Source organism: Pyxicephalus adspersus, chromosome 1 (assembly GCF_032062135.1).
Source record: "Pyxicephalus adspersus chromosome 1, UCB_Pads_2.0, whole genome shotgun sequence".
Classification (NCBI taxonomy): Eukaryota; Metazoa; Chordata; class Amphibia; order Anura; family Pyxicephalidae; genus Pyxicephalus; species Pyxicephalus adspersus.
In genome coordinates, this window is record NC_092858.1 from 7,006,109 (window position 1) to 7,032,328 (window position 26,220).

The 26,220-nt window shown below is 40.9% G+C and overlaps 1 protein-coding gene across 1 annotated transcript in view; it reads right to left on the minus strand.

Moving 5' to 3' along the window:
• Nucleotides 1–224: 224 nt before the first annotated feature.
• PRCP (prolylcarboxypeptidase) overlaps nucleotides 225–26,220 on the minus strand; it is a 34,309-nt gene continuing 8,313 nt past the window's right edge. Inside the window, exons 2-9 of the mRNA XM_072401513.1 lie at nucleotides 18,880–19,020; nucleotides 16,672–16,773; nucleotides 12,835–13,013; nucleotides 9,681–9,838; nucleotides 9,428–9,600; nucleotides 7,184–7,348; nucleotides 5,199–5,386; nucleotides 225–3,571 (exon numbers count right to left, since the gene is read on the minus strand). Coding sequence (XP_072257614.1) covers nucleotides 3,361–3,571; nucleotides 5,199–5,386; nucleotides 7,184–7,348; nucleotides 9,428–9,600; nucleotides 9,681–9,838; nucleotides 12,835–13,013; nucleotides 16,672–16,773; nucleotides 18,880–19,020 — 1,317 coding nt within the window. The 3' untranslated portion in view covers nucleotides 225–3,360. The remainder of the gene's footprint in view (nucleotides 3,572–5,198; nucleotides 5,387–7,183; nucleotides 7,349–9,427; nucleotides 9,601–9,680; nucleotides 9,839–12,834; nucleotides 13,014–16,671; nucleotides 16,774–18,879; nucleotides 19,021–26,220) is intronic.

The following is a 26,220-nucleotide window of genomic DNA, read 5'->3' on the forward strand; positions in this document are numbered from 1 at the left end:
GAAGCTGATATCCCGATTTCAATTGGCTGGGCCGGGATGAAGTACCTCCCACCCAGATGTATAGGAATTCATTCAAATTCTGACTTTTAGGAGGACAGCGATCAGACCGGTAAAAAATTTTATTGGAGAGGGGACACCGCCTGCCCTTTTATGCAGACTGATACAAATTTTCAGGACAAAATAAAAACCTAAATATAGTTTTCAGTAAAGAGGCCCCAGTCATGTTGGATCGCAAATTAATAATAAGTTTATTGCCCCAGTATGGTCACCGACTGTCAGAACAGTACAAAACATTTATAAGGCACATTACAATCAGTTAAAAAAAAGACCAAAAAATAAAAAAAAAAGGATCCAGTCCTTTTCACAAATTACAAAGTTGTCAAAACTTAATAAAGTTGTCAATTTAATCCTATTCAGTAAGAAAATGAGAGCAGTGCAACGTTCTTTTACCCATTCCTTATCATGAGCTGCCATGGATTACTGTAAATCATCATCAGGCTGGCCGCTGCTTCACTGTGCTTTAAAAAACTGATCTCACCGACAGGAAAACCAAAAATTCAAAAACATTTATAACAGAAATAAGGAACAATCACGATTGTTCCTGGCTCTATTCAGTCCCTTGCCCCTTTCATAGGTCAACTTCTGGCCCATCACCATGATTACCAATTAGAAAGGCATTGAGGCGTTGGCCATGCAATTTCTTTATCAGAGCATCCCACTTGGGGTAGGGGCCCATTGCAAAAGTTCAGAAAGCAAATACTTTCCAACTCCACCATAACTTCCAAAGTTTTGGAATAAGAAGGACTTTTAAATACCAGTTATATAGGTAATGGGTACATGCCCGTCATGCCCACCACTGTACCACCCATGGCATTTATAACCTGCAATACAAATGTTTGTCAACTCCATAGAAGTGGAGCAACTTTGAGATCAAGTCAGGAGCCTAAGCTTGAAAAAGATCTACAACCCAGGCAAATATAAAGTCCAATAGTAAAAATCAGATTTTTAAGATTACACCTTCAGGTGAAACGCGTAAGGAGAGGAAAACTTTTTTTGGTTTTGGGGTAGGACAAAATGACCAATTGCTTAAATCAGACTAAGAACTTTCAGTATAGGAGTGAAGCCTTTGTATAATGGAAGGAATGGATATAGTTCAGCTCTTTGATTAGAAGCTTCTGATACAAGCGGCTATTCACCAGGCTGTACGTAAGCTGTGTGAAGGTGAATGCAGGCCCCTGTACGAAGTGAAATCACTGCCTTGGAACTAGGTGCAGCCCAAGAACCACAATTGCAGCTTGCAGAGGTCAGGTATTGATTCTTGACATATTGCGGGAAAAGGAACATTCTTACCCAACTGCTAGACACAGCTCTGGAGGTGCAAGGACAAAATATTTGGGGTCTATTAAATGCAGGAATCGCCTTTCTCCTTTTTTATCAGCTATGGTGCTTGACGACTGAACCAATAGATGGTGGAGGGAAATAGACCTCACCACCCAAAGGCACTAAATCCCCCTCAGTCTATAGGGTATTTGGCAATGGGGTCTCGGTCTGAATTCCCAAAATTCTCCTTTCCTACATAATCCAGCATAGCATTGTACAAAAGCTTTATTAGGTTTATTTATAAGGAAGCAGTAAACATGGCTGGCCCCAGGTTGTGATGAGTGCAGGAGCTGGAATTGTTGGATCCGGGTAAGCATGCTTCTTATACCTAGATGCTAGGAATGTTCGGGGGGAGTATATATTGGGTGGTGAAATGTTCCCATACCCTTTTTAAATTTTGTACCAAAATTGCTTTAAGCAAAAACAATAAAGTAACTTAGGATGAGAACACAGACACAACATCCCAGACTACAAACATCACAACTACACAATGCATTGAGGGCATTTGGGAGTTGACCAGTATTACACTAAAAGACGCCCCATCACTACCCAAAACAGAAATCTCAGCACTTTTCCATATGGCACAGGGGTTCAGATAATAGTCAGCTCCTGGGTGCAGTTCAGGGATTCCTCTGATACAAAGGGTATTTCTGATAGCGATAAGAGTTTCCCCAATACACAGAGCACAATTTCCAGATATGGGGGTTCCTTCAGTACACCAAGGAGAGTTTCCTGGTGAAGTTTAGGAGTTTTTGCAGCATTCAGGACAGTTTCCAGCTTTGGTTTAAGCATCTCTTAATACAAGGAAGACACAGTTTAGGTGTTCCTCCAAGACACAGAGGAGTGTCCTGACCGGGTTTAGGAGTTCCTCCAGTAGATCATGGACAGGTTCCAGATTGGATTTAGATTTCTCAAATACCAAAGGCAGGTTAGGGGCTCCCCCAATACATAGATCCTAAGGAACTTACGAGAGGAAGGATTTTTGTTTCGTGGCAGGTTTACTTCATTATAGAAGATGCCATTTCTGATTTGAGGTCTAATTCTCTGCCTTCAACACACTGCGTGCAGCTCAGGTGTCATACAGTTCTAGGTTTGCTTGGTTTTTGTATTGTACACTGAAAGATCGGCTTTAAATCCAGGTAATGGGAATGAATTCTACAATGGAAAATGTGTGGTCTCTACCCTGGCCTTAATATTACATAATACATTAGCGGTAAGATTGTACAATACTCAACTGGTTTTAGAACAAAGCAGGTTGTGACGTTTGCAACTGTTGGATCTGGGTAAGCATGCTTCGTATACCTGAAAGCTAAAGTTACTTTGTTTTTAGGAAGAGAATCAGGGTGGTAAAATGGACACTTACCCTTTAAGGCAATTTAGGTACAAATGGTAAAAAAGAACCGAGGATGAGAATAGAGACTCGTTACAGCTCAGTACAAACATCAGCAGTTACACAATGAATTGGGAGAAATTTAGAGGTGACCACTAAATAGAATGGTCCAGAATGTATACACAAAATTGAAATCCCAGCCCTTTTACATATGGCACAGGGGTTCAGATACATCAGCCTGTGGCTGCACGTTAGGTATTCCTCCAATACAAAGGGTATTTCCCCGATGGGGTATATAGGTTTCAAGTGGTGGCAAAATGGACATTTACCCCGCTAAGGCATTTTTAGTACAAAATGTAAAAGAAGAACCTAAGATAAGAGCAGAGATTCATTACAACCCCTACCCATGGCATGGAGGGCAATGAAGACAGGTCCAGCTTTGCACTATAGGACATTCCCATTACATTCCAGCATTCAATGGCAATTTTCCTAATCTCACAGTGACAGCTCCACACAGAACAATTCCCACTGCTTTCAGACAGAAAAAAAATCTTTCTAGGTCATTATTAGCAATACAAAAGGTGAACAAAGTCCTGAGAGATGATAACACCAGCAAATGTGTTCAAAGTTTGAACAGTGTTTTATAAGTCCTAAATGTTCAGCTGCTGTCTGTACTCTTGAATCCATTTCTTTATGTACGCCACTTCCAGAGCGCGAGCCTGGATCACAGACTTGGGGTCATAGGGGTTATTAGAGCGCAGGTCCAGGTGGTGAGCTCCATCAGGGATGAGAATGGCAACTAGAGAATCGCTGAGGCTCTGCTTGACTCCGCCAGCTGACCAGGGGTCCAAATCACCATTACTGGAGAAGAAGCACACATTCAGATTATGACTTATGAAAACATAAGAGGATACAAGCTGCGAAAAAAGTTCTAGTACACACAAGTTCTATCAGGAGTCTCAGCACTATCTACAATCCTGAATTCTAATAAAGGGCTGAATGAGGGATTCCTTATTTAATGTACAGCGCTGTGTAATATGTTGGCGCTATATAAATCCCGTTTAATAATAATAATTGCTCTCATTTGGCTCAGCCAACACAGAAAAAGTTTTGGAGGCAAATTTCCCTCAATAGCACTATGGTAATTCATGTTTAGATCTGGCAGAACCATTATCACAAAATTTGGAACTCACTAGTGAGACACTGAAACCATACTTTGCCTATACACGATATTCAAAAAAGTATTTAAACAAAAAAAAAAAAATTCAATATAATCTTAAGGCCAAAAAAAATTCTCTAATAAGAACTGTGTCACACTTACACCTCTTCCTCACTAAAGTGAAAGTAAAGTGACTCTGGGAGTGACTGCTCTTCCACGTTTTATCAGTTTCGCCCCAACCCGCCAGCCAATGGGGAAATAGCCTCTTAATCATCCCTGGCTATTTAGCCAGCTCCGACACAGCACACAGCGTTTGTGCAACGTGTCTCCACTAATGCCAAGCCCCCTAGCTCCGCTGAGTATTTGCTCTACATCTGTTGGTAATTCAGTGGTCTCACTGTCCAGCTCCCGTGTTAACACCTTATTGCCCAGTCTGTTTCCCAACCCATTTCCTTGTACTGTTACCCTGTGCCTCCTGTTTCTTCCAGTGTTTCCTGTATTCCCTGGGTCTGCAGTGTGTATTTTCTGCATCCCTGGTATTTTACCTGACCTTTCTTCCTTTTCAAGATTCTCTTACCCACCTTGGTATGCCCTTGGACTGCAACCTGGCAGTAACCAGAAGCTCAACATCCTCACCACTAGAGGCTCCGGAGAAGACCTGGTTACTGCTTAGACTCTGAGCCTTGGCCCTTCTCAGGGCTAACATGACTCCTGTGCAAGCCATAGCACCCCCTATAGGCCCCATCTCCCCAAGCATTACAAACTAACCTTCAATTTGGGTAATGGTGGTAGCTGCAAATAAAACCACCATGTAGAACAGAAGGAGGCATACAAATAACACCTAGAGTACAATCTTCAATTCGTTCGATGACTGAATAGGTAACCACTGGCTTTGCTAGGGTGAAATATAACAGTCCCTGCAGTTCTTTATTGGGACCTTTAGGAGGACCTGTAACATCAGAGAAAACTGTATGCTATTGAAGGACTATGAAGAAGTCTGTTTTTGGACAAAGGTCCGTTTTGGGCAGGGAGACCAAGCCTTTCTACTCACAGCGATAAGATCCACCCATGTAAAATTCAAGGCAAAGCATGGTCATCATTGTTCTACACCAATCCAGGATTAAACTCCTTCCCCTTTCTCCTATGAACTTGGTAAATTTCCCTTCCAGAAGTGGCAGAGATAGGCCTCAGCACCAGGTAAGTAGTGCAAATTGGAGCTTCAGTTTTTGTAGAATTGTTGCAAACCGTTGCTATTTCAAACAGGGCCACCAGATATTACAATGACATTATAGCACCCACACAAGGCTAATAAAGAGCCAAAAACTTTACCTGAAGATGATGTTGCTGGCAGCACTTATGTTCTTCCCTCCATATACTGTTCTGATCCATTTTTCACGAGGCCGCACGCCCCACTGTTTGTAGCACTCATCTGAAAAGGCGTCAAAATCCCACTTTTGTGGCTCAAACATGTCATTGACCCCATCTGAGCAAAAGGGCATTACCATTTCTGTACAAGCCTGCAGAAGAGATACAAAATCATAAACATCAGTCCTATTGCCATATGATCACTGTACATTTGCAGGAAATTTGGAGAAAAATACAAGGGGGTTCTGAAATGTTGGCAGTTTGGATTAAAGTTGCACTGTACACAAATTAATGCAGATCTATAAATAATAATCCTTCTACAAAGAAATCAGAAATCCTTATCTGCACACATTTGTCTCTGGCAAGTACTGAAGCAAGACACCAAGCATTTGCATAATAGGAGTTCAGCAATTGCAGCCTCCAAAGTCCTAGAGGAAAAGCAAGATACCAGTAATGGAAGCTCAGATTTATTCCATGACAGGTTTGCATTAAACCAGCCATGTACAATAAACCTGCAATATTGGAATACAAATCCTATGGGCACTCTTACTGTATGTATACATTTCATAATGCATAATTATTATATTATCAGTCTCGACTAGCTAACTTTTAACCTACCATCAAGAGATTTGGTAGGAGTTCTGTATTCCTGATGCTGATCCTCCATAGATAAAAGTACAATGAGGGAACAGTGTCACCCTAGAACAGGATCTGGTTGCTATCAGAATCAAAAAGCCATCACATGCAGCCATATTACAGGACTGCCTAGCTGCAGAAATAGACTTTTTGCTTAGGATTTAGAAATATTTTGTGTGCACCATGTAATATGCAAATATAACACTCCCCTGTTTGTATTACCACTCAAATTTCCCCCATACAATATCTCCATCTGCTTCTTTCACTAGACGGAGGTAGCCATCTTTATTCAGGTACTACTAATGCTCAAACTTGGATGGAGACTTCATCTCAGAGATGACAGTCCCATAAATCCCGGTGCCCAGGCCGTTCTCTGCTGCATTTATAAAGCTCTGGACACAGTTCACCCCTAGTCTTTTACCTTCAAACTACCAAGGGAGAGACTGAAAGAAAACAGCTTCTTCTTTCCTGCAGATCAGCAACAGAATGGCCATAGATCTCTGGGCCCAATATGGAAATCAGCAATCATGGTAGTTCATACCCTGCACTGCTCATTACTACTATCCGTACACAGATCTCTTCTGGAGTCTCAAGGAAGGGTTGCAATATTTTCAGGAAAGAGGGGTTAATATGAATTGCATTCCTACCTAGGAAACTAAAAGCAGTTCTAGATTCATTTGGAGCCCTTTAATACTAATCAGGAAGGTTACTTATTCAAAAAATTACTCCCTATTCGTTTGCCTATGATCCTGCTTTACATTTGGAGCCCTGAGCAGTTTTATTGTACAAAATCTAACCCAACACCAACACCAAGCTTATCAATGGCTAAAGGCGAACCCCAGGGGACAATACTTAACCTTGGTGATTGGCCATTCAGACGCAGATTTCTGTATTATGGGAAAGGTGATGAACAGTGCAACATATACACCTCTATAGGTAGGTTTGGGGGATCAGGGGGTTCTGAAGTGCAAACAAGGCAGCAGAAACACTCAGTAGGCATCATGGGCCATTTATCCTCCCCACCCCTATATACATTTCCTGCAATGAGGCAAAATTCATTAACAATCAAGTGAGCCAATAAGCTTTTTTTTAGCTGACCCGGGTATTGTTATCAGTTCCAGTTTAGTTTTTTAGAAAAAGCGTGCATGTCTTGCTAGCCAAGTTTTTGTTTTTTAATATTACAAAGCACAACATATTGTGTGTTGACACCATAAAGTCAGTAATATAAAGTTCTCAGTAGACAGGATGCAGGCTTTTTATAGAATAATTTTAGCAATTCACAACAGGTGCTGCAACAATTTCCGTGGCATTACCTGGTAACTCCAGCCGAAATCAGAGAGGCTGCCCACAGCGGTCTGAGAGGTGTTAAGGCAAGGTGTCTCCCCGGTGTAATTATAATACACATTAATTGCCTCAAAAATATTTTGCAGCAATTCCTTATCAGCAAGATCAGGATTCTTCAAGTACTTACAAACTTCCTATAAAAGTGAAGAGTTAGACGTTTAGACATTTCAAAGTACAAAGCCTGGCAAATAGAGGTCTATAAGGGGGTCACGACAAGTCATGTACTAAGTGGCCAGAAAACAATACACCAGTCTTCCATTGCTTGCCCTGAGGCCAGTTAGAAGTCTTTGAAAGTGCACTTATACCCCCCGCCTTACACATACACACTGCTTTGTTCCCTACCCTCACTAGATACAGATTTGCCTCCATCCTGTAGAGATGTATTACAGCAAGTATCAAAGGGTTGCAGGGTTTTAAAGCAAACATATGCTTTGCTGAGGTAGAGCAAAAAGTTGCTGCAATGCTATTCTAAACAATATAAAAATAGAGAGTGGTGTTAGTAAGAGCTTGGAATCAACTGGACCGATGTCACATCCCTTACTAACCAAATAGAAAATATATGCGAAAATCAGACTTTAAAGGCATTATATACTTAGTAACAGATTTAAATTGAAAATGGAAGCAATTATTTAATTACACATTAAAAAAAACACCCAATTTTAAATATTAAAAGGAACAACATATGATCTGAGCTAATTTGTTGACCCGACACGTTTTGCAGAAGGACAACAACTGCTTCATCAGGGGTAGAAATTGAGATCAAGTGCCTCAAAATTTTTAGCCTACCGCAACACAAGAGGAACATCAAGGAAGAGCCGTCACCACATCTGGAAGAATCATTGTGACTCCATCAGGAGAGTTCAACTCAAGGATTTTTATATATCTATCTATAAAGTACACTGAGCTGCAAATTCTGCCAGGACTGAATGGCATACATGCATCATACAGACCTGGCCCAGCAACATGGCCAGGATCCACAAACCTGGAAAAATACTAGGTTACGAGGATGGCACCCACAATGTAGCCAGCTGAGTGTAATTAAAAAACTATAATAGGACAGGTAAAAATATTTTACCATCACCTGTCCCTTCTGCAATAAAGACCCTGCATGCTCACAAATATTTTATTTTAAAGGTTTAGTTCTATTCCCACTACTGGTGGCTGAACATAGCAGCAGGGAAGCAAAGATAAGAGCATGGTACTTTACATTAATGCCAGACAAGGCATTAATGTTATCCAGGTTCTTTGGCTTGCACAATTAAAATAGAGATGGAGGAGGAAATCCAGGAGAAGGGAGCGGGACAAAATGAAAATTGAATAAATTACTTCTGCATAGGAGAAAAAGCATAAAAACAAGCTGGCCATTGGGCGACATTGGCACCTATTGGGAAGAGATTGCTTATTGAAACTAATGAGCAAGCGAGAATATTAGGTCAATCTCGCAGCGAATCGGGCCTTTCTTGCTTACTGAAAATGTAAGTGAGAATGGCCTTCTGATTCTGAGAGGTTGAGCTCTCGCCGAACAGGAAGATTTCCAGGGCTGCATCATGCCTCTGCCATCCTCTGCTATCCCCGGGCACTAGAGGTTAATTAACTTCTAGTGCCCCGGGGATCGCACACTCTTCTCAATGAATGCAGCCACAGCTGCAATCATTGAGAAGATGCCCAGGAGAACCTCCTGACATTGTTATACAAGTTATCTCTTACAAATGATACATTTGTATTTGTAACAAATGTATCATTTGCCTATATTACAATGTCCAGAGGTTCTCCTTTCCTGGGCATCTTCTCAATGATTGCAGCTGTGGCTGCACTCATTGAGAAGAGTGTGGGATCCCCGGGGCACTAGAAGTTAATTAATCTCTAGTGCCCCTGGGATAGAAAACAGGAGGCTGAATGCAGCTCTGGGAATCCTCCTGTTTTAATTTCTTCTTCTGATGGTTTCGTGAAATCGGTACGCCGAAATTTCAAGGAAATTTTCACGAGAATGCCAAAAGCCCACCCCTACTGTTTAGTTCCCCTGTAAAATAGTATGGTTATAAAGTTTTTCCAATGCAATAAGCCTCAGGTGGAAGTTTTTACCAGGACTTCTAAGCTGCATAATGGTTCTTCAAGAACAAAGTCTTTGTTAGTGATGCACCAGTCCCAGAACTAGCACCAAGCCCAGTATTTAGCTTAAGGAAAAACATTTCAAAAGCTTGTACCTATATTACCTTTATTGGCCAGGCAGGCAAAGGTTCCAGGAAGCTGGCAGGGTATGGGTAGTCCACCATGGCCAAGTTGACCCAAGTTTCACTCAGCCAGCTTTTCATTGCCATAACCTCCTCCTTGCTTTTCAGCGGAGAGCACAAGTGAAATGCACTGGACAGCCATCGGATGCCATCATCTGTAATAGTGGAAGACTGAGAATAAATTTACAAGTTTTCCTAAATAAAGCATTTACAGAATGCTGCTGAATACACTCACCACTCTCTGCCATACGGTTTATGGCAGCCCAGGATTTGGTAATGCTTTCTGCACATCCAGATCCACTCTTCTTAAAATCATTCGTCACAATTTGATAATATAAATCACAAGGAACCAAATCTTCAAACTGCCAGATTGGAGCTGAAGCTGCTAAAGCTCTGGAAAGAAAATTTGGGACGGTTAGAATCTAGAGGCTGCAATACAAACTTATTGCAGGGTAAAAACACAAATACCTAGCAGCCAAAACTTGTTCAACAAATAAAAGCTTGCATGCCTACAGCAGGAGAATTTGCAAAAGGAAGAAATTAAGAATCACTTTTGCAACATTGTCAGTCCAAAGCATTGGTCAGACCACATCTGGAATATGCAGTCCAGTTTTAGGCACCAGTTCACAAAAAGGACATTGTGGGATTGGAGAGAGTGCAGAGAACGGAAACTAAACTAATAAAAGGAATGGAGGAGCTCAGCTATGAGGAGAGATTAGCTGGACTGAATCTATTCTCCCTTGAGAAGAGACGTATAAGGGGGGATATGATCACCCTGTATAAATATATAAATGGTCCATATAGAGAACTCTCTTCCCAATTATCCAATATTGGATCATTACAAAGCACAAGGGGGCGCTCTTTGCGTCTGGAGGAAAAGACGTTTAAGCTCCGGATAAGGAAGGAATTCTTCACTGTAAGGTCTGTGAAAATGTGAAATTGGCTCCCTCAGGAAGAAGTTTCAGCAACTACTATAGATTGCTTTAGGAAAAAGCCATAGGGTTTTATATCTGGGAAATGTTTATTTCCCTAGTGGTTGAACTTGGACTTTTCCAACCTGACTTACTATGGAACTATGAAGTGCTGCACAAATGGGCATATTTCTTTACTTATTGAAATGAAGAGTTTCTCCACAATCTCAAATTCCTATATGAAAATGTGACTTATCTTCGTGCATATTTCTTGGAAAAATCAGTGAGCAAATCACACAGACAGGAAAGGAGATGTATGAAGGAATTCCATACACCACCAGTGTACAGAACACCTCCTAATTGCATTTCATTTTTTGATAGTATTGAAAAGGCTGCAGAATAATATAGAAAGGCAATTATAATAACCAACTACAAAATTGTGCAGAACTGTCATTTTAAATTTTCTTCTATATACTATATTCTTTCATGAATAATACACAAACAAATATTGGTGTGCAAAGGCACCTTTATTTATATTTAGACCCAACAAAGACAATATTTTGCAACTTACCAATCTTTAAATGTAAACAGTATTTATATTGTGCCAACATATTATTCAGAGTGCTGTATAATAAATAGGGGTTGCAAGAGACAGATACAGGAGGAGGAAAGGACCCTGCCCCAAAAAGCTTACAATCTAGGAGGTGGGGGAAGGATCACACAATAGGAGGGGGATATGGAATGGTGGGAAGTAATGAGGGTTTAGGAGAAAACAGGTAGGTGAGGTTGAAGTGTTGGGTTTTAGAAGCACTTTTAAATAAGCAGAAAGCAAGCTGAATAGACAAGGAAGACCATTCCAGAGAGTGGGGGCAGCTCTAGAAAAGTCTTGGAGCTGTGCATGTGATGAGGTTATGAGTGAGGAAGTCATTAGTAGGTCATTGGAGGAACAAAGTGATCTAGTGGCTGCATTAGATTTTTTTTCGGGCCTTTCTTCTTATTTTAACTTCATGCTCCTATCAATAACTCCATTCCTGTCCTAGGGTACCAACACTTGGGCCCATTCCCAATAACTCATGTGATATTTGCTGTAGTCATGCATGCATTTGTGTGTATAAAGAGAAAAACCCTGACAGCCCATATTCTGGCTTCCTCCTTAGGTGACCCATCCTGACAGCTGCGGAATCAAAAACTCAGCTTGTTTTAGGACACGCCATGACTCAAGCAGGATATCGAGGAGTAGATGGGGCCTAAGGGACACAACAAAATAACTAGCTATAACCAAATTACAGTTTTTTTCCTGTGCACAACTTATGCATGTTCTCAATGAACAGGATTTTCCAGTTTATTAGGTTTACCCAGCCTTATTTAATCTTTGTTGGATGTGGAAATCCTAATATTACATTTAAATTTAGTTTTGACATCATAAGGATAAAGGTGAGGGAAATCTTCCCCAATGGAGTCACAGGAAGGTTACAATGAAATGGGTCTTGGGGTAGAATATATTGGACAGCAAGTGAACAGACAGTTTATGAAGGTAGTATGCTGTGCAGTGCAGTACAGTTGGAGACTCTTCAAAATGGCAGATCTTGTGGGGTGTTCCCGACAAGGTCATGGGATATTCTACCAATGTCTTCATGCCAGGTACTCAGAATACCATCAAAAAGCTTGTGGAAAACTGCTAAGTTTCTCAGCTAAGTGTTCTCCCGCACCACCCAGCACTTTTCAGTAACCACCCAGGTGTTTTTTGGGTGGTTAATAAAAAGTTGGGTCACAATACAGGGTCACCACCCATCCACAGCTTCCTCCCACCCAGATTAAAAAAATGTGGGGAGAATACTGCGGCTTATGACTTTAAAGATACCACTATACCATTGTCAAGCCAATGACAAACTACTGCACGATGCATGTTGATGCACGATGCAAACTACTGCACGAGTGTTGTACATACAGCACCGTTCTGCTCTGTGGAGAGGGGAAGAACAATGGAGCGGCACCCCGCTGTGCTCTCCCTCCTTCCCTTGTATTAAGATCGTTCGTCATCCATCGTCTGTGGATCTGCCAGGACGGTCGTTCGGACGATGGGCGATGTACACACGCCAGATTCTCGTCCAATATCATCCCTGAGCCGATTATCGGACGAAAACCATTGCATGTGTGTAAGTAGCAAAACTCTGGTTGCTAGATTGTCATAATTCTGTTTACACTGCACTGCAATACCATGCATGGTGCTTTCAAACGTGCTCCATGCACTGCATTTTTCTGCAATATGGTGCATTGGGCCGCCCAAAGTGAGTGCATTTTGGAAAATACAGCACAGAAGCACAATCATAGGCCCTCGAATCATAGGCCCTCATTTTGAAGCCTACCTAAACTACTACAACTTGTAGGGTGATCCTTTTTTGGCTTATATGAAGTCTCTGCATACAATGATAATTTTATACACCATTACCTCCTTGGAACCTGAAGGCCTCCACTTACCCCACTACATATTGAGGATATTTCATTCTCATCCAAGCTGCCAGCATTCCACCGTAAGACCCCCCAATGGCGATCACTGGGCTGTGCTTGGCTTCTGTACTTTCCTTCATGAACCGTATTAGAACGGCAAAGTCTGCAAGAGCCTGTTCTGAGGTCAGATAATTCAAGTGTTTGGGGTCCTGGAAGGAAAAAAGGAGATGGTAAATGTGAGATATTTGTCCACCATTTGTGCCGGAAAAGACCACTAGAGGTATTAGGATGGCCATAATATAAAGGACAGTGTGCCCTAGGGAATAGTCTTTTACCAGAGACAGCATTGCTATAGCTGTGGGAATGGTAGTTGTCATGAAGAGTCTAGGAGATCATTACCAGCTGTTGTCCAATATGACCGGCAGTGATTTTTCCCCAAGGGGAGTCACGCTTTACCCTTGCATGAGTAAAGTAATTTTTTTTTGTCAATTAGTGCATAACAAGTCCTAAAACTTCAGCACATTTCATTCCAGTAGTCTTAAGACTGTACAGACAGGATATATCCCTTTACTCTGCAATGCCTTAGTGACAGCACCTACCCAGCTGCTGTGCATTCTAAAAAGTGAATAACTATATAGACGCTTTATTCAGCAATACTTCACTCATCCAAAACATTAGACAGTTACAAGGATGTAAATACACCATATCTGGGAGCTGGTACTCAACGAGTTTTCAACATGTATACAAATAGGTTAACAAGGTTTAAAAGAGAAATCATTTTGGTGGCTCAAGAGGTTAAAACTTTACAGCGCTGGGTCCTAGGTTCAAATCTTAGCCAGGACTCTGTCTGCATGGAGTTTGCAGGTTCCCCCCATGTTTGCATGCGTTTCCTCCGGGTACTCCAGTTTCCTCCCCCATTCCAGGGTGTTTCCCAAAGTTGACCCTAGACTGTAATAAAGGCATAGGCCTATGGTAGGGACATTAGATTGTGAGCCCCCTTGAAGAACAGCTAGGGACATGACTATGGACTTTGTACACCCTTGCGTAATAGGTCGGTGCTATATAAATACAGTGTAATAATTACAGAGGTTGGAGGTAAATGATAAAACATATGTGCACATAGAATTCCATGAACAGTATAGAAGGCAGGGGATCACGGAAGGCCAAATCATTCCTGTAGGGTCAGTTATTCAACATATTAGGTTGCAGTGTAACCAGGCAGTGCCATAGGAGGTATGTATGATGCAGGTATGCAACTAATAATAGAGGATGCTGCACCTTAAACAAAAGAGGGGCGGTGAAACAGAGGAACCAGACTGAGCTCTTGAAATTTTCCAAAGTGGAAAAAGAGTGCCCAAGGATAGAAGGATCAGAAAATAAAAGGCACTATATAGCATGGAAAAGAAGCCTGCTACAGTACAGTGCACATCAGTGTTTGTAGCTGCCCATCCAGAGCCCAGTACAATGAACTTTTAGGGATGTCCCGCAGCAATAAACAGGGCAGAGCAGTCTCAAAAAATGCCATGTAACAGTTAGGGAAGGAAGCATGAAAAGGAAAATGGAGATTTTGTTCAGAACTAGATAGATTCATCATGAAACTACCAGCAGCTGTTGAATACACCCTACAGAGACAAACCTTGTGAAGTCGGCCACATACACATGCGCAATAATTGTCAGAGGAAAGGATCTTTTACAATCCTTTCCAACCAGAAAAGACTAAGGATACATGAACGAGCTCTGTACATACAGCACCATTCTGTTCTATGGAGAGGGGAAGGGAGAGAATGACGGAGTGGCACCCCGCTGCGCTCTCTCCCTTTTACTTTTATTATGATCGTTCCGGAATCCACCAGGATAAATTTATGAACAGCTAGCACCATACATACACCAGATTCTCGTTCAATACATTATTTGATTTGTGTACATAGCCATGGAGAGCAGTACTGTGATGGAAACTCCATCCTCCCAAAGACAGCAAGCTGAACTAAAACATGGCTAGCATAGGAAGCATTATGGGTCTTTCCTCCTGCACTATTGTCATTGGAACGTGGCAGGAGTAAAAACAATACATTTCAGCTTTTAAACGTCATCATTGATGAACATTAATAAAGCTTAAGAGTGGCCGTCTCTGAAGCCTCACCATGGCTTTAGGCTAAGAGATTAATTCTAAGCCAAATGCGGCACAGAGAAAAACATCAATGCTCATCTCATAATAAGCAGCACAAATCTGGACATGGTTATCAATCCTTTAACCACGCTGCATGTAGGAAGGGGCCACAATCCTTATTTTACACAGAAAGTTATCTGGACTCTCTGGTTTCAACTCCATGTCATGATTTCCCCTCTATAAACATTTTTCCTCATTAATGTACCCTGATGTACTTCTATACGGGTGATCACTAGTGTTGGTGTTCGAATTCAAGTTGTCCTTATATTCGACCCTTATATTTTATATTAAAATTAAATAAAATTACTTTAAAATTAAATTTTTATTTTAACTAACTTTTAGTGCCTGGAGATCGTAGTGGAACTGCAGAGGTAATCTGCAGTTCAGTTCCAACGTCACGTCATGTGGGAAACTGAACTGCAGACCTCTGCAGTTCTTCCACAATGTCCGGGCACTACAGGTGATGAATAGGGACTTGTCCCCATTCATCACCTGTAGTGTCCCATGTTGTTGGATAGAGTTTCTCTATCCAACAACACATAAAACTAGTAAAGGGCTGCAAGAGCAATATGATTGCTCTTGCAGCCTCTAAAAGACCCTTAAAAAAAACCTGAATTCCCACATCAACTCAATTGTGTTCGAATTCAGCATTTGATCACCCGGAGAATTTCTCACTATTCGATCGAATAGTGAGATATTCGACCAACATTAGTGATCACTGCCATACCTCCCAATGTTCTCAAGTTGTATGGAGGTAAACCTTTTAGTAGCAGCATGTAGGTAAAGGGCATGCCCATGCCATGCACCCAAACTATGTTTCCCATTGTATTGGCCTAAAATAACAAGTACAATCATTTAGATGCTAGATAAAATAATAAAGTTTAATATAATGTATCCAGTAATGGTAATACGATTTTATTGGTCAATACAATAAACATCCAAAAAAAAAAAAAAAATACATAAAAAGGAACAGCAGGACAGAGTGATCTAGTTTCAAAACAAGGTCAGTCTCTTGGTGTCAGGGACAGCCAATATCCATGTACATATACAGTATATGGTCTATGTTATGGTTCCCATGGCCCTTTCAGTAAATGCATCATTTGCCATCCACATTGCCTCTGTATGCAGCACCAGAGTGGAGAATTGTGCTTAAAATTATGGATAGAACATTGATGTATACAGTATTGTGATTGCTAAGGCATACTTTTATCCCTTGCCCTCTTCCCAACCCCTTTCTCTAGATCCATTAGCTTTTCCTGTTTTTATACATCAAAGCTCACTTCCCTTTATCCCATTGTATTCTTGTATTTACATTGGCTCCATCATCTCATATCTTCCTTGTTTCGCAAAACTGGTGGGGCTCGGGATGGCTTTGCGCCAGTGCTTTCAGATAATGTGTGCTATAAAAATGCTCTATATCTGAAATTCTGTCCAGGGCTTCTCTAACATTCTATGAATTGATGGGTAGACATGTCTAGTCCTTCAATAAATTCACTAGGGCCAATTTATAATTACCAGAATAGTGCAGAAAGTACAGATTGAAAACAAGAAAAATGTTCTTTGTTGCTCATAGCCTTTTATTTTCATATCTGCACCAGATCGTAGGAAGTTGAATGTTTGCCATCACCTATATACACTTTTCAGTAACTCTTCCATTTGTTAAATATTTTGTTACCAATTAACAAGCCAAGTGTACTTACACTATAGGACAGGTTGCCATAGGGCATGGATTCTCCATAGTACCGGTGTTCAGCAAATACCAGCATGGCACCAAGCTCCTCCGCAATGTCCCACATGAAGCCCTACAAGAAGAAAAACCAAACATGACCTAGTATTTTGCTATAACATTGTATTACTAGAACAAAGATAAATTGAAAACTGCAAATGGCGGTTCTGCTCTACTTGGTCCATATTTAGAGGTATGCTGACTAGAGAATGGGGGCATTATGAATATATGGTTCCAAATTCATCATCCAAATGCCCCTATGGTCTGCATGGTTAGGTACACATACCTTTTTTTTTTTTTTTTTTTTTTTTTTTTTTTGCATGCTTTGAATTGCAATGATCTAAATCCCGATTGGCATACTCTGGCACTGACCACTACTTACAATGCCACACAAATAATTTGCACTGCATCCCGTGGTCACAACCACAACTCCTGGAGGACCAAAATTTATGAGGCAGATTTTGATTTTACAAGACATCATATTATTAAAGAAATGCCATCACCTTGAATGTGCAGGACACATTCCTAACCATCCAACCCCATATACTCGTACCAGCTCATTATAACATATCACTCCTTGCTCCTCTGCAGTTGTCACTATGGTATGACTGCTTCCTTTGTTGCTGGTGCCAATGACAACTCCAGGGCCTAGCAGTTAGCTTAAAGAACTGAGCACTCCCACAGGATAGGGGCCACATGCTACCCCATACCCCAAAAGGTACATGTATAATTGCCCACTGTGAAGGAGGGAGAGCTTCATGGGTAACATAGGGGCATAGGCAAGGTGGCAATATCATATTTGGCACCAACAGATTTTTTATTATTGAGGAGAGAGTGATGGGACAGCTTCAAGGACAACATAGAGGCTTGGGCATGGTAGCAATGTCCTAAATGGCACCAATGGTTTTTTTAATTAGGAAAAATACCCTGTATCTAAACACACTTTGAGAGCCCAGAGGGTGCTGGAAATGATAATGAGGGGAATAGGGCACCACTGGCTGCATCCGCAAGATGACAGGGTCTGATTAACATCAATAGTTTTTTTTGTTTGTTTTTTTTTTTTTTTTGGGGGGGTAGATATCTTGTTGGTGAAATCTACCCTAAAAAAGTTAAGCTTTATTGTACTTGAATGGTCAGTAATTAATGTTCTCCACAATGTGGTCTGGTTGGAAAGTCCCAAGTCTGCAGCAATTGTGCGTTTATGTAGATAATTTTTAAAAATAATGACCAGTTTCACTAATCAGTGAATCAATATGGCTATAATTTCCCCACACAGGTGTAACTCCAGGTAAAATCTTTAGCTGCAGCTCTATACCCAGGAATACCCAAGTACGATGAGAGATGGGACTTTCTGAATAAGTACACGAATGAGTCATAAAACATACCGGGGATTTTTATTTGAATGAAGTTCCTGTTGAATGTAAAGCTTAAACAGCCAAGTAGGAGTTATTATTTTGACAGTTACATGGGTAAAAAAAAAACTCTATTGGACTTTTAATATTTACAGAATATGATCAATGTAATTTAACCTACTTCTAGGAGTCTTGACACTCCAGCCTTCACCCTGGACCTGCGGAGGAGTTCTTTAAAAAATGGCAGCATGCCACTATAAGCCACCGCTCTATATAGTATTCAGGACATGTTGGAGAAAGGATAGGTTGAAGAGGATCTAATTTTTGGTGCTCAAATAGAGGAAAGAGCCAAACAGTGCACCACTCTTATTTTTAATGTCACCCACTTGCCAACCAATCATTGTGGTGCATTGGATAACAAAAATACCTTTTGGGGCATTAGGAAGCCTGCCTTTGTGCAGCATATTATGTTAACAGTTTTAATCTAGCCCTATAAAAAAATATGCCAATTAGGATAACATGAAGTCTTTATCTGCATACTTGTCCTGATACAGACCTCAAAAACCAGGAGTGCCAGAAACTAGAAGTTCCACTTAAGGCCAATCAAGGCAGCCATTGTCCTTCATTGTTTGTGTGAATAAGGAAAATGTTTGCATTTTATTTTAGACACAGTAAAAATGGTTAAAGCCCCAATTGCATTATTTTTTACGTCTATGTGAAGATTTTCCTTTAACTTCCTACCAGGGGAAAACAGAAAAGTTTTTCCCAAAGTGAAATAATTCAAAATTTAAAGAGCTGTCAGACAACAGTGGACTTGGATATGTACTTACCGTGTTATTGCTGAACAAGGTGATATCGCCCTCATTGCCAGTATAGAAGAGAATTGGGCCCCCGGGCTTCTTCCAGCGGGTGTCAGATACCAGGTAGCGCTGTCTAAATGTGGCGTCTTCAAAAAAACCAAAGTGGTCGATCTGTAAAGAACCAATAAAAAACCATAGAGCCAGGCAGAACCTTAAAAATTATATAATAAAGCCTCTATTATGTCCTTAATGCTTACATTTTTATCTGTCCTTTTGTTGCCTGTTTTCCCCTTTTACATGTTTTTGCCCCCTTTTAGTAAACCTGCAAAGAACATCCTTCCCATTAGTGGCTTTACTTATTCTTTTGTTATATTTATAGAGGGAGCCATGTCTGTACAGCAAGCAGACCATTTACATTATATGGAGGATGGGGAGACATGTTTACAAGAAGTGCCATATTTCTAGGAAATTAGTATTTTCAGGAAGTACAGAAAAAACCTTTTAGATTTAGCTTTATCATCACTTTATATAGATTTAGTTTTATTATCACTTGTATTTATATATCACCAAGTAGCTCTTTACAAAGTCCATTGTCCTATCCTTTAAAGGGGCTTACAATGTCCCTTTTTTGGGATGTGGGGAAAAACTTGGGAGAGCCTGGAGTAAACCCATGCAAACATGGAGAGAACCTACAGACCGGTAAGCTGCAATATATAATATATTTTTGGGTTAAGATAAAAGGTCATGGGAAAAATACAAAGTCCGGCTTTGCTGACCTTTGTTGCCCAACCATCATGCTAGCCCCCTGGCTTTCATATATGACAAGTTTGAACATAATGTAGAACATTGAGGTCAGTAAAGGTTGACCCCCATATTTCACATAGGATACATTTACTTTCAAAAAAACTAAAACTGGGCAAAAAAAAAAAAAACAAACACACACACACAGGAACCGATTAGTTGGGTTGACCATGTCTTGACAAAACCTAATGAGGTCCAGCTTCAGATATCAGTTTGAATGCACCAAACAGAATTGCTTTAAGGGAATGAAATTTAATTGGTTTATCAGACTCTGACACTTTAACCTCCCAGCTCAGCAAATGTTTTGACAGCTTTATTTCCTTAGCAAGTAAGTTCTAGATTTCTGACCTCCAAGTTTCTGGTCTTTGTTCTGGATAACGATGGGGTTGAACCTTCAGTTGACCTTACTTTCCTCTCGGATAAGAGCTGTAATCATCGACAGCACAACAGTTCTTTTATTGGTAGTGGAAGAAAAGGACAGAAATGCTTGGATGGCTGCGGTTCGTTTTAAATATAGTCACAACTGAAGGTTGAGATGGACTGAGAAATTGAGACACATAAAATCCAGGTCTAAATCTAAATCAGTACCACATGCTCCTAATTGTCAATACTTTCAAACACATATTATGGGCCTTTTTTATTTTTTATTATGTACCTCAAAGTCTCATAATATGGGTTGAAAGTACAGGTTAAATAAAAAAAGAAAAAAAGGCCCTGCCACACACAAGCAAAAGATGGCCCATAGGAGAAAGAATGAAGGTTTAAGTTATTGCAACATTTATTTGATTATAGAATGGTCTGGATCAGCATTTCTTAAAATGGGTTCCTCCAGAGGTTGCTGGGGGTTCCTTGAGCAATAAGTAATATGTCTCAAGTAATTTTAAGTTACATCAATGACTTTTTAGGGTGATATTCTTCCCAGTGACCACTACATTATTGTACAATGAGCTATGGATAAAGTAATTATAGTAGGGGTTCTCAGAAGGCCCCCCTATGTCAAAAGTGAAGAAAGGCTGATGTACGGCATCTGCTGAGCACCATGATACCCCACTGAGCCCCCAACTTTAAATTGCAAGTTTATCCCTATATAATTCTTCTAGCCATATGACTTCAAATGAAATGAGATGAAGCCAACAGCCTTCTGTGGTACCAGTAAGGAGTCTGTAAACAAAGGATACCTTTAAATATCATTAAAGCCGAAGACAATGAACATGAAGCCATTGCAGCCATGATGTCCATCCTGTCTGAGGAGCTTCCTCAGCTAAAGGAGATAGAGGTAACAGAGGATTTCCTCACCCACGCTGTCCCTGCCAAGTACCGGGCAGGAAGGGAGATTCTCCTGTAGCTGAACATTCATGTTATGCGAGTTGAAGGTTTCATCACATGCAATAGCATCACACAGAGAGCAACAATGCTATTTAAGGTTTTGTTACCGTTTGGCTTGTGATCGGTGGTTCTGCAATTAGACTACATACATCAGATGATCCTCGGCCAATAATCACCTTGGGGTTGATATGGGATGAGAATCTGGCTTGTGTACAGCACTTGTCGTTCATGGATCTGTCCTAGCAGTCTCATGAACAATAGCAATGGAGAGAGCACTGCGGGGTGCCACTCCTTATCCCCCCTCCATAGAGCAGAATGGCACTGTATTTACAGCGCTCATTCACGCATCATTCAGACTTTGGTCATTGGAAATATCGGGAAAGATCCTTTCCAACAACAAATATTGAACGCATGTTCGTAGCCTTAGAATAGATAGGGACATAACATGGTGGGATAACTGCAGATTCAAGTCAGTTGAGCACCGGACTTTGGCCTAGGTTGTAGGTGGTACAAGCAATGACCATGGAAAACGACCATCTCTAGGGGTTGAACAAAAAAAAAAAATTCACCACTTTTGTAGATAGAGGGAAAAATATTTTAAAGCCTTGGGGTACCATACTCCCATTGTCCATCTACATCCTCTAACAACTCCTCAGAGCTCATAATTTGGGGAAAACGTCGCTACATCAAGGCTGTTTCTCAAGCTTACCATCTAAAATTTTCTTTGACCAATCAGAAGAAGGAACAAGGCACTTTGAGAACCCCTTTAGGGAGATAAACTATTTCCAAAAGTGTATGCAAACAACTTTTTCCTTCCCCCACCCCAAGTAGAGGGGTAAGAGGCTGAAATCCTTTGTTTTTATAGCAGCCTGTCTCCATTGGGGGGTAATTTACACTTTCTAATCTCCTGCAGACAAAACTAAAAAGTCACAACATTTTGAGATGTCACAAGTACAGCCAAAAGGAAAATCATCTAATGGGGATACTTATGCAGTGACAATAATTAGAGAGGGCATATGCCGTTCCCAATCTGAAGAACCATAGCCATTAAAGTTTTCCCCACCAGATTTATTGTTGTGTTTGGAGCTGGTTTGGTTGCCATTTGTACTATATTGCCAAAAGACACAGAAAACCTAAGAATAATCTTTAGATTCCAAAGTATAGTGTCCAGTGGGGGCTAAACCCAGAAAATTAAAAGTTATGAGGCAGTTGTGCCTGGGGGTACAAACTTCAAAAATGTAAAAGACCGATTATGATTATAATACTGTATTTATATAGCACCAACATATGCAGTGCTGTACATTAAGTTCGAGTTGCAAATGATAGATATGAAACAATGACACATACGGAGAGGACCCTACCCGGAAAAGCTTACAACGTGGGGAACAGAAGGAGGGGTAATATGCAATGGTGAGAAATTTAGGAGACAGTGTGGAAAGATGGGTTTTAAGGGCTCTTTTAGGTTTTCAGAAAGTAGGAACAAGCCGAATAGGATGAGGAAGACCATTTCAGAGGGTAGCTTTGAAAGTCTTGGAGCAGTGCGTGTGATGAGGTTATGAGTGAGGAAGTCATTAGAGGGGCAAAGAGAGCAGGTAGGGGAGGATTTTTTCATCAGGTCAGAAAGGTAAGTGGGACAAGAACTGTGGAGGGATTTGAAGGCAAAGCACAGGAGCTTAAATTTGATTCTTAAGTGAAATGGAAGCCAATGAAGAGAACTACAAAGAGATGCAGCGGAAAAGGAGCGGTGGGAAGGATGGATGAGTCTGGCTGCAGCATTCATAATAGATTGTAGAGGTGAGAGTCGGGTTAGTGGAATACCAGAGAGGAGGATTATTATTAACCAGGATTTATATAGCGCCAACATATTACTGTTACAGTAGTCCAGACGAGAGATAAGAGCGTGTACAAGGAGTTTGGTGGTCTCTGGGGACAGGTAGGGGCAGATTTTGGAGATGTTGCACAGGTGAAAGTGACAGGACCTGGAAATGTTCTGAATATGGGGGTAAATGAGCGGGCCGAATCAATGGTGACACCAGACAATTAAACAGGACTTGTATAGCACCAACTTAGTATGCAGGGCTGTACATTAAAAGTGGTTGCAAATGACAAACAGTCAGTGACACAAGAGGAGAGGACCCTGTCTAAAAGAGTTTACAATTGAGGAGTTCCTTTGATCCTTATTTTTGTTCCATTTATCATCTTTTAATGGCAGGTTTATTTAAAAAAAAAAAAAAAGTACTTTGAAAATAAATTACAAAGAGATTGTAATATGTATTCTCCTTACAAGCACTAGCTAATCCCCGCACCACAAGTATCTCTCATCACATCAGCAGCATTAGTAGAACTTCTGGCTGTTGATGTGCGGTGTGAAATAGCACAGGAAAGCGGACACTGCTGTAATCCCAGCTGGTGAAGCCATCAGGAGATCCTCTACAGATGGGACACCACTGGAAAGTAATTAGCAGAGCCCTGGACACAAACAACTTCATTGTCCTCAGATGAGAAAACAAAGGGTGATGAATCCTGCAAGAGCTCCCTTGTGGCTCCTCAACATGTCATGATAACATGGAGGAGGACATCTGCAGAGACACTCAGTATAGCAATGTGTGAAGTGCAACAATCTATAGAAGTTAGGATTTACTTAGGTACACCAACATCCGGCTGCTTGGAAAAAGGTGATTTTCTGTTACAAACCAGACCTCACTTTTCCTGGGGCAAGTCTCATATCACAAATTCCAAATTTCCCTGGACATATTCCTAACACTGTTATTCAGCCCTCCCCTCAGGCACGTTGTCTTGGTGTCACCTTTGACTCTGCCCTCTCATTTACCCCCCATACTCAGAACATTTCCAGGTCCGGTCACTTTCACCTACGCAACATCTCCAAAATCCGCCCTACCTGTCCCCTGAGACCACCAAACTCCTTGTACACGCTCTTATCATCTCCTGTCTGGACTACTGTAACCTCCTCCTCTCTGGTATTCCACTAACCCGACTCTCTCCTCTACAATCTATTATGAATGCTGCAGCCAGACTCATCCATCCTTCCCTCCGCTCCTCTTCTGCTGCATCTCTTTGTAGTTCTCTCCATTGGCTTCCATTTCACCTGAGAATCAAATTCATCTCCTGTGCTTTGCCTTCAAATCCCTCCACAGTTATTGTCCCACTTACATTTCTGACCTGATAGACCCTCACCTACCTGTCTTTTTCTGTTTCTTAAACCCTCACTAAACCATACCTTTCCATCCATCCAATTACATGCTGCTTTCCCAACCTCTTAGATTGTAAGCTCCTCTGGACAGGGTCCTCTCCTCCTCCTGTGTCTGTATTGGTCTGGCATTTGCAACCCCTATTAAATGTACAGCACCGTGTAATAGGTTGGCAATATATGAATACTGTATTAATAATATTAAAAATGTCTCTCTGTATAGGTCAGTAACCTGGAGAGGAAAGCTTTGGACAAATTGCCCCCTTACAATGGCAGTCAGTGGAAATATTCATTAACACACCATTGCATATTTAAAAGAATGTTCCCTTATAGATGGCTTAAAAGATCATTCTCATTACTTATGGGAGAAGAAAAAAAAAAAAATTCCTTTGGCAATTTTTTTTTTTTAAGAATTGTGATTCCAAAGTAGCAAAGTTAATAATTATCAGTGCACTAGTTGGAAACTGATCATTGTGGTACCAATTCATTGCTACTACAAATTTCTACTTATCCACTTCCAAATCTAGCCTACATTTTGGGCTGCGTACACATTCAATAATTGTCATTGGAAAGGATTGTGAAAGATACTTTCCAACGACAATTAACTGATCGATTCGTGAACAAGTGCAGTACATACAGCGCTGTTCTGCTCTATGGAGAGGGGAGAACAATGCAGCGGCACCCCACTGTGCTTTCTCCCCTTCATTTCCATTACAATACATGAACGGCGAGCGCTGTACATGCCATATTCTCCTGTTATCAGCCCTGAGGCGATTATTGGATGAGAATCATCTGACGTGTGTACCTAGCCTTAGGCCTATCCTGAAAACCCATTGCAGCATTTTTAAAGATACAACTTCTCCCTGAAACCAAAAAGAAGGATATGAAAATGGCCTCTTGCAAGTTTTAGATTGTAGGAGGCTGGCTCAGTTCTCTAATGGTCTACCACACATAAGAAAGTTGCACAATATATGGAATCACCGACTTCTACACCAACATAGCCCATCTATAGATCGCCAAGTGTCACAAGATATTTCTAATTAGCCATTACAGGTTACTGCACCTTGCATATCCATGTTGTGTTCACATCCATGACATGACATCCGTGCACTACAACTCCATTTTGGAGGACACTAATGCACCTGTCCAGCAAAGCAACAGATGGTAAAGTGCTACTGGTTTACGGTGCCGTGCATCAAAGAGGATGCATTTTTGTCGGCTTCTATGAATACACTAGGGCAGAAAACGGAATCCAGCCTAAGGGCTAAAAAAAAGCTTGTGAAAAGCAATTTTTTTCTGGCTTTATATGGAGACATAATGAGCACCTACTAGTAAACAGATCTCTAATAGAGCAGGTAATACTCTGCATGCACCATTGGGTAAAATTTGCAAGTCCTGGTATTCATTTGATATTGTTAGCCAGAATTAATATAGTGCCGACATATTACACAGCGCTGTACAAAGTCCATAGTCATATCACTAACTGTCCCTCAAAGGGGCTCACAATCTAATGTCCCTAACATAGTCAATATGTCTTTAATACAGTACCTATTAATGTTTTAAAAAAGTCTATGGTCAGTTTTTTTTTTTTTTTTGGGGGGGGGGGCGGCAAATAACCTAACTGGAATGTGGGAACAATGGGGAGAACCTGCAAACTCCATGGGACCTAACCTTACAAAGGCTAGAGTGCTAACTGCTGAGCCATGATGCTTTTTTAGACATGTCCCAAAACTAGCTATTGGGGTCTTTTGTCATCCCTTGGTTTCCACTAAACTTGTGTTATCCACCCACAACCACAATTCTGGCAAGCAAGTCTTGGAAGAGATAAAATGTACTTGTATTACAGAGGTTCAAAAATATAAAATGTAGTTTTTTTTGCCCAATTTTGGGGGCTTTTAGATCTATATGGTACATAACATGCAGCATTAGTGCATTACCCTAGCTTGTTGGAGCAGTGGTCGTAGCCAATATAAGGCCCCAGCATAGAACGGATCAGGGGCCCCTGTTGGCTGAGCTGGGTCAGGGCCTTCGTGCAG